This window comes from Silene latifolia, chromosome 2 (genome assembly GCF_048544455.1).
Source record: "Silene latifolia isolate original U9 population chromosome 2, ASM4854445v1, whole genome shotgun sequence".
In the NCBI taxonomy this organism is placed as follows: Eukaryota; Viridiplantae; Streptophyta; class Magnoliopsida; order Caryophyllales; family Caryophyllaceae; genus Silene; species Silene latifolia.
The window spans coordinates 90,308,717-90,323,060 of record NC_133527.1 but is presented as its reverse complement, the minus strand read 5'-3'; the positions used below and the strand labels follow the sequence as shown (position 1 = coordinate 90,323,060).

Genomic DNA, 14,344 nt, shown 5'->3' with positions numbered 1-14,344 from the left:
TGAGGAAGAAGCGCACTCTGATTAGTGTATTGACCAAGGAAGCCCTAATAAAGAGGAGGTGATCCTGCAATTGACAGAAGATGATGTTAGTGCTGAAATTGAATATTGGAGACAGGCAGTGGTATGTTTTATCATGGGAGCAAATCCTCCAAGTGACATAGTAGAGGGATTCATTAGAAGAATATGGTCCAAGTACAACATTTATAAGATATCCTTTATGCATGATGGCCTATTCCTGGTAAGGTTCAAGTCCCTGGAAATGAAAGAAAAAGTGCTGAAATTTGGACACTACCTTTTTGATAACAAACCATTAATTGTCAAGGGGTGGACCTGTAAGGCTGATATGACAAAGGATACGGTAACCACTGTTCCAGTTTAGATCAAATTGCATAAGCTCCCGTTAAAATTCTGGGGCAAGGGACTACCAAAAATTGCCAACCTCATAGGGAAGTTTATTAAAGGTGATTTGGCCACTGAAGAAAAGACAAGATTGAATTTTTCTAGAGTTATGATTGAGCTTAAGATTAATCAGAAGCTGCCTGATATAGTTAAATTCAAGGACGAATTAGGGCAAATGATTAAGATAGATGTCGAGTATGAATGGAAGCCTATTACCTGTGCACATTACAAGGGTGTTGGGCATGAGACTATGAATTGCAGATGGAGGATCCAGGGAGAAAAGAAAAAAGAAGTTAAGGTGATTAGGAAGGAGTGGCGACCAGTGGCTAAAAAGGCAGAGAGGACAAGAAATGTTCAAGGAGTGGATACCTCTGGAGTTGTGGTAAAGATGGTGGAGAGCACACAAGGGGATGGTGGAGTGACCCCAGTGATTAGGGCTTCATGCTCTCTTAAAGAGGATCAAGCCCCTGTAAAGAGACTGATCAAGTTGAATAGACAAGGTGGCAGGGAAGAGGGGTACAGTGAGGCCAATTTTGGTGGTCATTCCTACAAAGATGTGGTGCACAAGTCTGGAATATTTCCACAGCAGCAAGAAGGAAGAGGTAGTGCAGGTGACATAAATACTAATCCCAATCTTAATGGATAATATTGGCTTTTGGAATATTAGAGGGATGAATAGTGTAAATAAACAAAGAGAAATAAATTGGTTTTTACAGAATAAAAGGGTAGGTCTTTTTGGCCTACTAGAAACTAAAACTAAGCCGTGTAATTTGAATAAAGTAGTTAATACGTTTGGTACCAGTTGGAGCATTTCCACTAATACTAGATACCACAAGGGAGGTAGGATATGGGTTATGTGGCAGCCTGCTATGTTTCAGATTCAATTCATTGAGTATGATGCTCAATTTATACACATGAGGGTGGAGTCTTTACTGAGTAAGGAGAGTTTCTATCTTACTTTTATCTATGCCTTTAATGGGATCCAAGAGAGAATACCTCTATGGAACAAGCTCGGAAGAATTGCTAACAAAATAAGAGGGCCTTGGGCTATGGGCGGGGATTTCAACTGTGTTTTAGCACACAATGAAAGATGTGGGGGAAATACAACTCAAGCTGAGATTGATGACTTCAGGAGCTGTGTTACTGATTGTGGCATGTTAGATATACAGGCTATTAGGTCATGGTATACATGGAATAACAAGCAGAGACCTGAAGATAGAACATACGGTAGATTGGATAAATTTATGGTGAACAAGGATTGGACTAATTGTTACTCTGAGTATTATGCTCACTTCTTGCCAGAAGGTTTGTTTGACCATACTCCTTGTATTGTAGGAAGTAGTAAATGTGCTCAATCCCCTAGAAGCTTCAAATATTTTTAATATGTGGGGACAGGCAGAGAAGTTTACTCAAATTATGCAGGATACATGGGAAGTGGCAGTAGATGGGACCATCATGTACCAGGTTGCAAGAAAATTGAAAGCTTTAAAGTCAGGCCTCAAACAGTTCAACAAGGAGAGGTTTTCTGACATAGATAATGCCACTAATTTTTTGCAGCTTCAGGTCTCTAAGTTGCAGGAGGAATTAGGAGTTAATCCAACAGATCTAGATAGGATGGAAGAGGAGTTTCAGGCTACTCAGAAATGAAAAGCAATGATGGCTGCCAGAGATTCCTTTCTAGCTCAAAAATCCAATTGTCTATGGATGAATGAGGGAGATGCAAATACTGCTTATTTCTATGGATCCGTTAAAAGCAAGAGAGTTAAAAATAGAGTGGTTGTGATTGAGGATCTTCAGGGGAAGAGATGCAGTGATACTCAACATATTCAACAGGCCATCCTGGAGTACTACATAGGTCTTCTCGGCACCAGTTCCCCTATTAAAAGAGTGAGAACTCCTATTATCAAGTGTGACAGAATGTGTACTGATGAGCATGCTATATCCCTCCTCCTTCCTGTTACTGATGAAGAGGTTAAGAGGGCAATTTTTAGTATAACAGACATCAAGGCCCCTGGTCCAGATGGGTATACTAGTAAGTTCTACAAGGATGCTTGGAATGTGGTGGGCAATGATGTTACTAGAGCTATGCAAGATTTTTTTACACACAGGAAACTTCTGAAACAAATCAACTCAACTACACTGACCCTCATTCCTAAGTGTGAAAGACCTAACAATGTCACTGAATTCAAGCCAATTGCTTGTTGTAATGTGATTTACAAGGCCATTTCGAAGATTTTATGCTCAAGGCTGGGGAGTATCCTACCTGACATTGTTGATCAAAATTAAGGAGCTTTCATAAAGGGGAGAAGTATACTGGAAAATGTACTCATCTGCAAAGATTTGATAAACTATATAACTGGACCACAAGCTCTCCTAGGTGTATGTTTAAGGTTGATCTTCAGAAAGTCTATGATACAGTTGAGTGGGACTTTCTCAGTCAAATACTGGATGCCTTGAACTTTCCCACACAGTTTAAATAGATGATAATGCAATGTGTGTCCACAGCTTCCTTTACTCTCTCACTTAATGGAGATAACTTTGGTTTTTTCCAAGGGAAGAGGGGGTTGAGGCAGGGGGATCCTCTATCCCATTTACTCTTCACTTTATGCATGGACTACTTAACAAGAACTATAAGCTATGCTGCTAGGAGAGAAGGTTTCAGATTTCACCCTCTATGCAAGGAACTTAAACTCACAAATCTTATATTTGCAGATGATGTTTTGATGTTTTGCAAGGGGGATACCACCTCTATGATGCTTATTCTAAAGGCCTTTAATACCTTCTCAGGAACATCTGGTCTCAAAGTAAGTCCCTCTATGTCTAATGCTTATTTCAATGGGGTCCCTAAAACACTTAAACAAGACATACTCAATGTGTCTGGGTTTAAGGAAGGTACCACCCCTTTCAAGTATCTTGGGATGCCCATTCAAACAACTAGACTTAGGAGGAAGGATTGTGAGGTGCTAATAGAAAAGATTTGTATGACAGTTCATGGTTTAGGGGCCAAAAAATTGTCTTATGCTGGGAGACTGGTGCTCATTAAAGCTGTCCTAACTACCTTGCATTCCTACTGGGCTTCTATTTTTATTATCCCAAAATGAGTTATTCATAATATTGAGGCCATTTGCAGAAACTTCCTATGGGATGGGAAAATGGAGTACAGGAGAGTTCCTTTAGTGGCTTGGAAAAAGGTTTGCAGACCTAAAGAGGAAGGAGGATTGGGTATACGTGACCTGGGCCTCTGGAATAAAGCCATAGTTGGTAAATTGGTGAATTGGATAGCTAAGAAAAAGGACAGCTTGTGGGTTAAATGGGTGCATCAGGTATATCTAAAAGGAAAGCCCTGGATGGAGTATACCCCTTCTAATGAGTCAAGTTGGGCATGGCGAAAGATTTGTAAGACTAAGGAAGACCTGGCTGCGGGATTTGATAATGGCGTTTGGAGTGTTGAGTCCAAAGGATACACAGCAAGTGGCTGCTATGAGTGGCTGCAAGAAAGGGGTCCTAAGGTCAGGTGGTCGAGTATGGTGTGGAATAGGTGGTCTATACCTAAACACAGCAAATTCACTTGGTTAATCTTGATTGAATCCCTAAATACCAAATTAAAACTACATCGTATAGGGGTTTGTGATGAGGCAATCTGTTGTCTATGTGCTCAATCAGACGAAACACAAGAGCGTTTGTTTTCAAAATGTGTATACAGCAGTAGAGTAATCAATGAATTAAATTCAAAAGGCAAGATGAGCATACCTAGTGATAGGAGCCTGGATTGGGGTGTGCACAGAAGAGGGACGAAGCTCCAAAGGGAGATACAGATGATGGTGTTAATGGCGGGGGTGTACCATATTTGGAATCAGCGAAATAGAGCGCGAATCGAAGGGCTGGTGGAGATGCCTGAGAAAATCACCATAAGAATCATCCATGATATCAAAATTCGATCTGGGAAATTGATCAAGAAGCCGTTAGCAGCCAAGGATAGACGGTGGTATGAGGCGAGATTTGGTGAGGTGTGATTGAAAGTATGGAGGGGCAGTGATGAAGTTGATTAATACACAATGATGTAGACGAAGTGTTCTGCATATGCAAGGGGATCTGATTTTGTTGTTTGTTAGTTTTTCAGATAGAGATAAGGATAAGGAGGTAGGTGAGGATGATCTGGGGCATTCACGGGTACCCGGCTAACTTGTACATGGACTTTTCTTGATTTTTTAATACATTCTTACATTTAACCAAAAAAAAACATGGAAATTAAACATCCATTTACCATATTAGGTTTATGGTGTATAACGTGATCCGTTTGTCTTAGTAAAGCATTTTGAAAATACGATTTTTTGAATGAGCAGATAGTCATCTGATCCGTCCTATATCCGGGCTAACCGGAGTCGGGATCGTCCTAGACCAATGCTGGAAAGTGAACAGACCTTGCACCAGGCAGCCATATGAGGCGCGAGCCTGTTGGCGATGCAAGGGGGTCTCCCCTGGTTTTGAAAATGAGAAAGAAAAGGGCATGTTTAGGCGCGGGTCAGTCAACGGTTTAAGATGCGTTCTGACCATTTGAAAAACGTTTATAAAACGTGTTGAAAAATGGGTATTTGAACCCGTTTTGGTTTGAAAGGGTCGTTTAGACCGCATTTGTTGATTTGAGGAACGAGATTCGAATAATCATCATGATTTTGATGATATGCGGTGTAGAGTTCGACTTGGCAAGCTTGACATGAATAGTTTTGAAAATAATTATGAACTAATTGTTTTAAGTTCATTTGAATATAATTAGTCGATACTCGTCATCGTACCCGGGTTAAAATCCGGCATGGTATGTAGAACCAAGGATGACTTTGTGTTGGTGACTAATACATTGGTTTTGAAAATGTAAATAAATGACGAAAGGCTTTAAAATACCTCCCAAAATGGAAAGAAATGAAACAAAAGGCTTTAAATACCTTTTAAATGTTATTAACCAAATATTATCACCGAAACACGGATTTAACCGCCATGGTATGAGGAACCAAGGGTGAAAAATGTTTTATGGTTAAAAACAAATAAAATAAAATAAAAAAGGGTTTGAAAATATTTGAAATGGTAAAAATCGATTACAAATATGAAAATGGATTAAAGGGGAAAGACGAGAACAAACACGGTTGAGTTCTGACCTGGGCACCCCATTGAGGCGCGAGCCGATGTGCATGATAAGAGGCTTCTGCCTTAGGCCGAAACTCAGTTTTGGCTCGTCTATCCCATGTTTTGGATCGTGTTATGCATGTTTTAGCATGTTATAGTCATGAAACAAGTAAAGACATGATAAACGAAGGATTTTTACACCCTCATACTTACATGTTTGGTTATGGCGAGAAACCGACGTAAGTTTAACAACTCGTTTGGTTGGAAAAGACTCGGTTTAAAACCGTTTTGGTAAGTAAAAAGAGTGTTTTATTAAGATTAGTGATGGTGTAGTGGTCGAAGTGGTCGTTCAAGTGATTTAATGCACGATGACGGTACCAAACAATGTGTAAGGCTTGTATCTACGATCGGTAGGTCGTAAATACGCGTCGGATTGTGACTTAAAAAGTCGAGCCGAGAATTTTAAGGGAGAAAAGAGGGGACGGACACTTGCGTAAGTTCTCAAATGGGGGCATTTGAGGGGTATTTATAGGAAAATGAGTGGTTGTGTGAGTTTTGAGCGACGTGGCCACCTAGGCTGCTTAAAGAGGCGCGAGCCACGTCGCGGGCCTTCGAGTTGCCCTGTCACTTTCACACAAGTGCAATCATGATTTGTTCTATCCTAGGACTTGTAGTCACATGTGTGGTACTTGACCATTCATGAATCCGGGAAATCTTGTATAGAAGGCTTTGAATGTTTTGTTTTTGGTGGTTGACTCGGTTTGACTCGTTGTTGGAGTCGGGATTTGAATTTTTGAGTCAGTTTTTGGTCCGGTGTCGGTTTTGACTCTAGTTAGTGTCATTGCGATCCCTTCGTCGTGCATTAAACACTCTAGGTACTTTTGAAAAGTTTTGAAATGTTTCATTTTCGAAATCGTTTTTAAGTTTTCCGACGTAAAGTTGTACACAAACTGTCGATCAAACGTTGCGATTCCAAAACATGTTATAGTCCGATAATCATCGGGTGTTTGTTGGAGTCTCAGCAGATACTAGGTATCTACAGAGCCCCCACTTTGACTGAGGCTTGGACTGGGCGAAACTCAAAGTAGATCCCTCAGGTCAATCAAAGATTAAAACCTGGAGACCCAACTGACGTCGAGGTGGCTCGAAAGGATTCAAGCCAAGGACCTGCCGTCGGGAAGGGCAACGCCAAGGTGACTCGAGGGTACGAGCTAAGGACCTGTCGTCGGGAATAGTTTAGAGTCTGTCAACTATCCGTGCGGGTCGTTTAAAGTCCGTTAGACTACGTACAAAGGCTCGCCAGCCATAAGAAGGAATCATACCTGAGGCATCTTCGGATACATCCTTGCATGTTTACAGATAAAGGCTCGCCAGCTGTGGTGCGTATGTGAGGAGGGCTCGCCAGCCATGGTGCGTACCTGAGGAGGTCTCGCCAGCCGCAATGCGTTGTAAGGCTCGCCAGCCATGGTGCGTATATGAGGAGGGCTCGCCAGCCGCGATGTGTTGTAAGGCTCGCCAGCCATAAGGCGTATATGAGGAGGGCTTGCCAGCCGTGATACGTTGTAAGGCTCACCAGCCATGGGGCGTATATGAGGAGGGCTCGCCAGCCGCGATGCGTTGTAAGGCTCGCCAGCCATGGGGCGTATATGAGGAGGGCTCGCCAGCCGCGATGCGTTGTAAGGCTCGCCAGCCATGGGGCGTATATGAGGAGGGCTCGCCAGCCGCGATGCGTTGTAAGGCTCGCCGGCCGTGGGGCGTATATGAGGAGGGCTCGCCAGCCGCGATGCGTTGTAAGGCTCGCCAGCCATGGGGCGTATATGAGGAGGGCTCGCCAGCCGCGATGCGTTGTAAGGCTCGCCAGCCATGGGGCGTATATGAGGAGGGCTCTCCAACCGCGATGCGTTATAAGGCTCGCGAGCCATGGGGCGTATATGAGGAGGGCTCGCCAGCCGCGATGCGTTGTAAGGCTCGCCAGGCATGGTGCGTACCTGAGGAGGGATCGCCAGCCGCGATGCGTTGTAAGGCTCGCCAGCCATGGGGCGTATATGAGGAGGGCTCGCCAGCCGCGACGCGTTGTAAGGCTCGCCAGCCGCGGTGCGTAGTAAGGCTCGCCAGCCATGGAGCGTATATGAGGAGGGCTCGCCAACCACAACGCGTTGTAAGGCTCGCCAGCCATGGGGCATATATGAGTAGGGCTCGCCAGCCATAGGGCGTATATGAGGAGGTCTCGCCAGCCGCAATGCGCTGTAAGGCTCGCCAGCCATTGGGCGTATATGAGGAGGGCTCGCCAGCCGTGATGCATTGTAAGGCTCGCCAGCCAAAAGAAGGGTCGGTTAATCGACCGTGAGAATAGCCGCGTCAAATGGGCTTGTTTTGAAAGTAACGGACTCATGATGCCGCCGTGAAAATACTGAATTTTGAATTTCCACTATCACTGTTTCTTAAATAAGCGGGTTCCGCGAGGAAGCCCCCTGTTGACATTTGAAGGAATAGCGACTTTTGAACTTCCACTACTCGTTTGTTTGAATTTTTTGAAGGAAATAGCAAATTTTAAATTTCGCTATTACGACCGAGGTGACGGTTTATGTGCCGCCGTTGACATGTGATGGAAATAGTGAATTTGGAATCTTCTCTATTGTTTTTGAAGTGACGGTTTATGTGCCACCGTTGACATGTGAAGGAAATAGTGAATTGAGAATCTTCACTATTACGTTTGAAGTGACGGTGTATGTGCCGCCGTTGACATGTGTGGTGAAAATAGTGAAATTTAATTTCCAACTATTATTTCGAAGATGACGGTTTTAATTGCCGTCGTTTGAAATTTGACGAAATAGTGAATTTTTGAATTTTTCTATATTATTCTTGAAATTGAAAATAGAAGAAATAGTGAATATTGAATTTTCCACTATTATTTTGTTTTTGAAATTGACGATTTTAATTGCCGTCATGGTAATTTGAAGAAATAGTGAATTTTTGAATTTTCCACTATTATTTTGAAAAAATGACGGTTTTAATTGCCGTCGTTGAAATTTGAAGAAATAGTGAATTTTAAATTTTTCACTTTTTTTCAAGGGAAAATGGCGGTTTTGATCCCCGTTTGTTTGAAATTTTTGAAGAAAAATAGTGAATTTTGATTTCACTACTTGTTTTTGCATTTACAAAATGACGGCCCTTAATGTCGTCATTGAAAACTTGAAGTTTATTACGGGAAATTGGGCCAAAGCCCAAAATTTTGCTGAAAGAGCAGGGAACACCTGATTGAGGCGCGAGCTAGAGCTGATCAAATGGCCCAAGCCCATTGGTCCTATCTAACCCGGCCCGATTTTTTGAAGGGCTTGGGCCTTTAGTTTTGGCCCAAAAAAGCCCATGGGCCGGCCTAAAAAGGCCCAAACTATTTTGGGGCCGGGTTTGGGCCAAGCGTTTGGCCCAAATTTTGGCCCGGCCCGGCCCATATTTATTAATAATGAATATTTTTCTAATAAAACCTATTAAAGTAGCGTTAAAGTTATACTCAACTCTTTACAAACTCAAGTATATTTTTTTAGATTTATAAAACAAAGTATACATAACATAAATCATATATAAGAATGCATGATTAAGCATTCTAAAGTGGCGATTTTTGTCATTATTTTATTTTAGAGAGCAATTAATATGCATTTCATCATATTTTGTGCAATTTTATGCACTATGTATGTTTTAAAAGTTGTAACTGAAGGTATTACGCTAATTATTTCCTAGGGTAAGTCGTAAATTTTAGGGCCCGAAAAAGCCCATTTAGGCCCAAAAGCCCGCATTAGCCCATAAGGGCCGGGTTTGGGCTTGCTAAATAAGTCCGCGCATCTGGGCCGACCCGGCCCGGCCCACACAAATGGGCCGCTTTTATTAGAAGGGCCCGGCCCAAGCCCGCATTGGCCCGGCCCATGATCACCTCTAGCGCGAGCTACCTGGCGAACCAAGGGAGCTTCCTTATTTTTCTGTAAAAGACGCGAGGTTGGTTCACATGCCATTCCCTCATTTCGTCTTCAACATTCGACATAAACGGTCATTGAAGGTCTCTAGCTTGCTTCCTTTTGTGCTATCATCAACAATGTCATCTCAAGGTATGTATTCCCTCTTGAATCCATTTGAATTTGTTAGTCTTTTAGCTAAATTGAATTAGGGCGAAAGTTTTACCCTAGAAAGTCGATTTGGGCATTTTTTTTTTTTGGGAAAGTTAAGTATATTGATCATCAAACAAAAAGTAGTTACATCAGTTCGTATATAAGACTATACAAAGAATAGACAAAAAAACCTAGCTTCAAATAGACTGAAACCAAGTAATATCTCTATTCGACAACTTGCTAGCATTCAATTTCAGAAATCGATTCTTCACTGCAACTAGGATGTTCCTGATGATAAAATCTGGCTTCTTAACATAACAGTCCATCCTTGCCTCATTGCGAACCCGCCAAATCCAATAAACCAAAGCCACATGACAAGCACCTACATATTTCTTCTGCAACTTTGTGACTCCCCTACCATTAGAAAACCAGTGCACCAAATCCTGAATGTTGAACGATATATGCAGCTGACTTTGTAAAAGTCTCAGGCAGATTTTAGCATATTCACAGTCATACACGAGATGCTCATGACTCTCAGGGCAACATTGACAGATGGGACAGTTAAGATCAACCAAAATATTCAGCCTAGCTAACCTATCTCTTGTAGGAAGTCTCTGAAGGATATACTCCCAAAAAATAAAAGAGCATTTAGGAATATTGAGAGAGTTCCAACACAAGTATCTCCAATTGACCTTGGCCTGTTTTACACGCAGCCAGTCATAACCAGCATCAACAGAGTAGTCAATATCAGCATTCAACCAACGAGTCCCATTGTAGGCTTGCTTAAAAGTTTGCAATATGGTAGCTATTTTCTTCCATGACCAACTACAATCAGATCAGTAGGGGTCACATAATCAGTCCATGATGTACCTTTCATATAAACATGATTTACCTATCGAACCCATAAATGATCTTTCTTGTTAGCAAGCCACCACACATACTTTCCTAAAAGAGCTTTGTTCCAAAGATTAGCATCCTTAATTCCAAGGCCTCCCTCATCCTTCAAGTAGCAACAGACCTTCCAACTAATATTAGGGACCTTTTTATACTCAGAAGACCCACTCCACAGGTAATTTCTACAAATGGCATTGATTCTATTTATAAGATTGCTTGGTAGAAGGAAAATAGTGGCTTGATAAGAAGAATGAAGGGTAGTTAGGACATAATCAATCAACACAACTCTCCCAAAGAAAAGATAAGTGTCGAGCTCCCCAACCCCTTATCTTAGCCACCATTCTATCAAGCAGCTTCTCTCCCTCATTTTTAGTCAACTTCTTGGAGGAAATAGGCACTCCCAGATACTTGAAAGGAAGTGTACCTCTGTGAAAACCAGAAATCTGCAAAATATCTCCAATTGTATTATCAGGTACTCCATTAAAATAAATATCAGATTTATCCTTATTAAGAGCCAAACCGAAAGCAGAGAAAGTTGAGAAAGCTCTTAATAACCACATAATAGAGGGAGCAGTGCCTTTGCAAAACAAAAGAAGATCATCCGCAAAAAGCAAATGAGTGAGCTTGATATGACCACACATAGGGTGATACTTGAAATCATCTTGACTAGCCACAACTCCCAAGATCCTGGAAAGATATTCCATACAGATTTGGGCATTTTTGATTGAGCCCATTTCGAGTGAAATTGATGATTGCATTAGGTTAGAAACCTGTTTAGGAGTATAGGGGTGCTTTTGGTTTGCATTTTGGTCCCCGTTCCCGCTCCTTATGTTCGAAAAACGTGAGTGAGGTGGAGAAACCGTCTCATCTCACAATACCAAGTTTATTTGCTTGGGTAATGGGTCCCACTAGGTTGTATTATAGTCGGGGAAAGACCGTATTTGCCATTGTGGACCTTTGTTGTGTATTTGTGGGCAAAATTGGAATTTTTGCCTTTTGTGACGGTCTTATGTCTGACAAAATAAGCGCCTGTTTGAGCTTGAATTGAGTCACTTTGCCTTGAAATGGACCTTATTGGTAGTTTAGGTCGCCTTGAGGCGTGATAAAATCTCGTTGTCTTGTCGTAGTCGTATTTTGACTTTTTGACCGGTTTGTGCTCAAATTGGCGTATAAATTGCCTTTTTGAGCCGTAGAAAAATTCCCCATTGCATTGGGAATGTACTTTGGTTTGTTGGCGGACCTTGTGGGGGTCTTGGGGTGCCGTTTTTTGTTGTGGTTGTTTCGACTCGTCTTTTGCTTGAAAAGAAGGGCGAGTCGTTGTTTTTTTGTGCGTCTTTTGTGAATTGTTTTTTTTGGTTGGGTTTGAGCGGGGTGGCCCTTGCTTTGCTTTGCAGGTTGTTTGTTTGTTTTGGGTTTGTCCAATTTACGCCGTCATAATGCCGAAGTTTCGGCTGACATTTTTTGTTTACAGGAGAGTGTTCGGGACAGGCCGGGTCCCTTGCTGCGACTTTTAAGGAGTTGTTCGGGACAGGGCTGGTCAGTACTCCAGTTAGTGTACCCGCTGCAGTAGTGGAGGACGCTTCCGAGGAGGAGGGACCCCCTGCGGAGACTGTTGGGGCCGAGAGGGTCGTTGAGGAGCGTGAGGAGCCCGTTGTTGGGGCTACCGGCACTGGGAGAGCTCAGACTGGGTCTGAGGCTGGTACCTCCGGGAGGAGGGTTTCTACGAGGAGACGGACTCCTCGGCCGACCAGACGGACGTTATAGAACGTCGTTAGGGTCGTTGAGAGGCCTTCCATCCGTCACGTCGAGTCTCATGGTCAGAAGAGACAGAGGGCCGAGACAGTTGAGGACGACGCTGACGTCGCGAGTTGGGATGCTAGACGGGTTACAGCCCCCCGGGGGCTGAACCTGCGGGCGGCGCCTGCTTGGGCCGAGTGTTTTGATGGTAGTGATGTGAACATTATTTGCGCACATTTAGTCCCCTAATTGAGCCTATTTTGCATACTATTATAACATTCTATGGCCATTTTATCCGTCAAAACCTTCCTATTTGCTTTTCTATCGCATTCTATATGTTTTGTAGGAAAGAAGAGAATAAGGCGGAAATTCCTGTCTTTTGCGCGTATTCGGAAGATTTATGACGATATTTGATAGACTAGTATGAGGAGGAAGCAAGAACTAGAGACCAAGCCTACAAGAATAAAATGGAAGTGAAGGAAAGGGAAGAATAGAAGAGAAAACGAAAACTGAAGTCCAACCCGTGCGGATTCTCTGAAATCCGGCCGTCCACAATGCACGGAACCCGTGCGTCTTCACCACAACCCGCACATTTTCCCCTTCACCAATCCGCCCGTCTTCACATCAATCCGCTCGGATTCCAGCCCGCACATTTTCGTGTTCTTCAAGCTCCGAGAAAGACGCCCTTCCTTCGAAAAATACCGGAGTCTCCCTGCTCAAATCTCAAAAGTGTAATTACTAGTTTAGCCCTTAGTTAACCCTAATGCATCCACCTAATTTCTATTATAAATACCCCACTTGTAAATAATCAAAGGGGGCCTTTTTATCAAGTTTTATTAGAGATAAACAAGTTTTTAGAGTAGAAAATCCTTCTTTAGATTAGATTAGGAGTAGATTAGAATAGATTACTCTTTAATCTTTCCACAAATTACACATTAATCTCTCTTTAATTATTGTTCAAGTTTATTATTCAAGTTTATTATTGGGTAATTGAAGATTATTGGGTTATTATTGGGAGATTAACAACCTTCCATCAATCATCAAGTTCTTCTATTATTCTTTGCATTATTATTTGGATCACCTCAAGTTTGGTATAATTCCTTTACTCTTTAATCTTTATTGTTCATTTCTTCATTCTATTATCATGTTTATACTTGTTGTGATGATTGACACCATTAATGACATGTTTCCCATGATGATGAGTGAGTAGTTACTTAGCTAGGATTAGTGGGTAATTAAGGGAAGCCAACATGGGATTGATTCATGCTTAATCTAATATGTTTTCATGATTAAATTGCTTGCTTGTTGTGATGTCAACTTTATGCACATGTTATGTTTGATGAAATGCCAAGCCTATGAATCCTTGCATTTACAACCATCTCTTATCTACTCAACTTGACTTGTAAGATATAAACCAACTCGAGTCTTGTTAGACCATGCATAGAAGTTGAATAGGAGGAAAGTAAGTCGACTTGTAGGTGTTGTACAATCTAATCGATTCGGCTCCGGGACCCAACCCTTCCTATGAACCGTAAGACATAAACCAACTCGGTTCCTCCACAACATTAATTGCTTGCTTATGATTGTAAACATGTTTGTATGATCAACACCATGAATCCCCTATGACTCCATGATATCCTAGCACTTTTAATCATTTGTTTACATCTTTCCTTTTGTTGCTTGTTTTACTCTATTGCTTTTATTAGTCTAGAACACAACTACAAACCCAACCAAATTGTGACACTAGCATGAATTGAGATAGATAGACTTAGAACCCAAAGCACACCGTCCCATGGATCGACCTCGACTTACCGCTAACTAGTTGTATGTTGAGTATTATAAATGTGTTTGATTGGATGTGACCCGACGACATCGCACCCATCAAAATGGCGTCGTTGCCGGGGATGGTGCTATGTGATTAAGTTCTTACTTGTTTGTCTATTTTGATTTTGCTTTCACCTTGAGGAACTTGTTCCTCAAGGATTGTTCTTACTGTTTTTGTGTAGTTTCCATGCTTGTAGTTGTTTCCTTGTCTTAGCTATGATGGCTCAAGACTTGACTTACGGAGTATGTGGTGGATTTTTTGAGTATGACTA

The 14,344-nt window shown here is 42.1% G+C and overlaps 2 protein-coding genes across 2 annotated transcripts; both read left to right on the top strand.

The window, feature by feature from the left end:
* The first annotated feature begins 1,253 nt into the window (after positions 1 to 1,253).
* LOC141641069 (uncharacterized) lies at positions 1,254 to 2,046 on the top strand. Its single transcript, XM_074449746.1, has 2 exons — positions 1,254 to 1,704; positions 1,799 to 2,046. Exons 1-2 carry the CDS (start codon positions 1,254 to 1,256, stop codon positions 2,044 to 2,046), a joined length of 699 nt encoding a protein of 232 aa, XP_074305847.1.
* Positions 2,047 to 3,551: 1,505 nt separating this feature from the next.
* LOC141641068 (uncharacterized) lies at positions 3,552 to 4,412 on the top strand. The gene has a single exon (XM_074449745.1). The coding sequence runs from the start codon at positions 3,552 to 3,554 to the stop codon at positions 4,410 to 4,412; it is 861 nt and encodes a 286-aa protein (XP_074305846.1).
* The last annotated feature ends 9,932 nt before the right edge of the window (positions 4,413 to 14,344 follow it).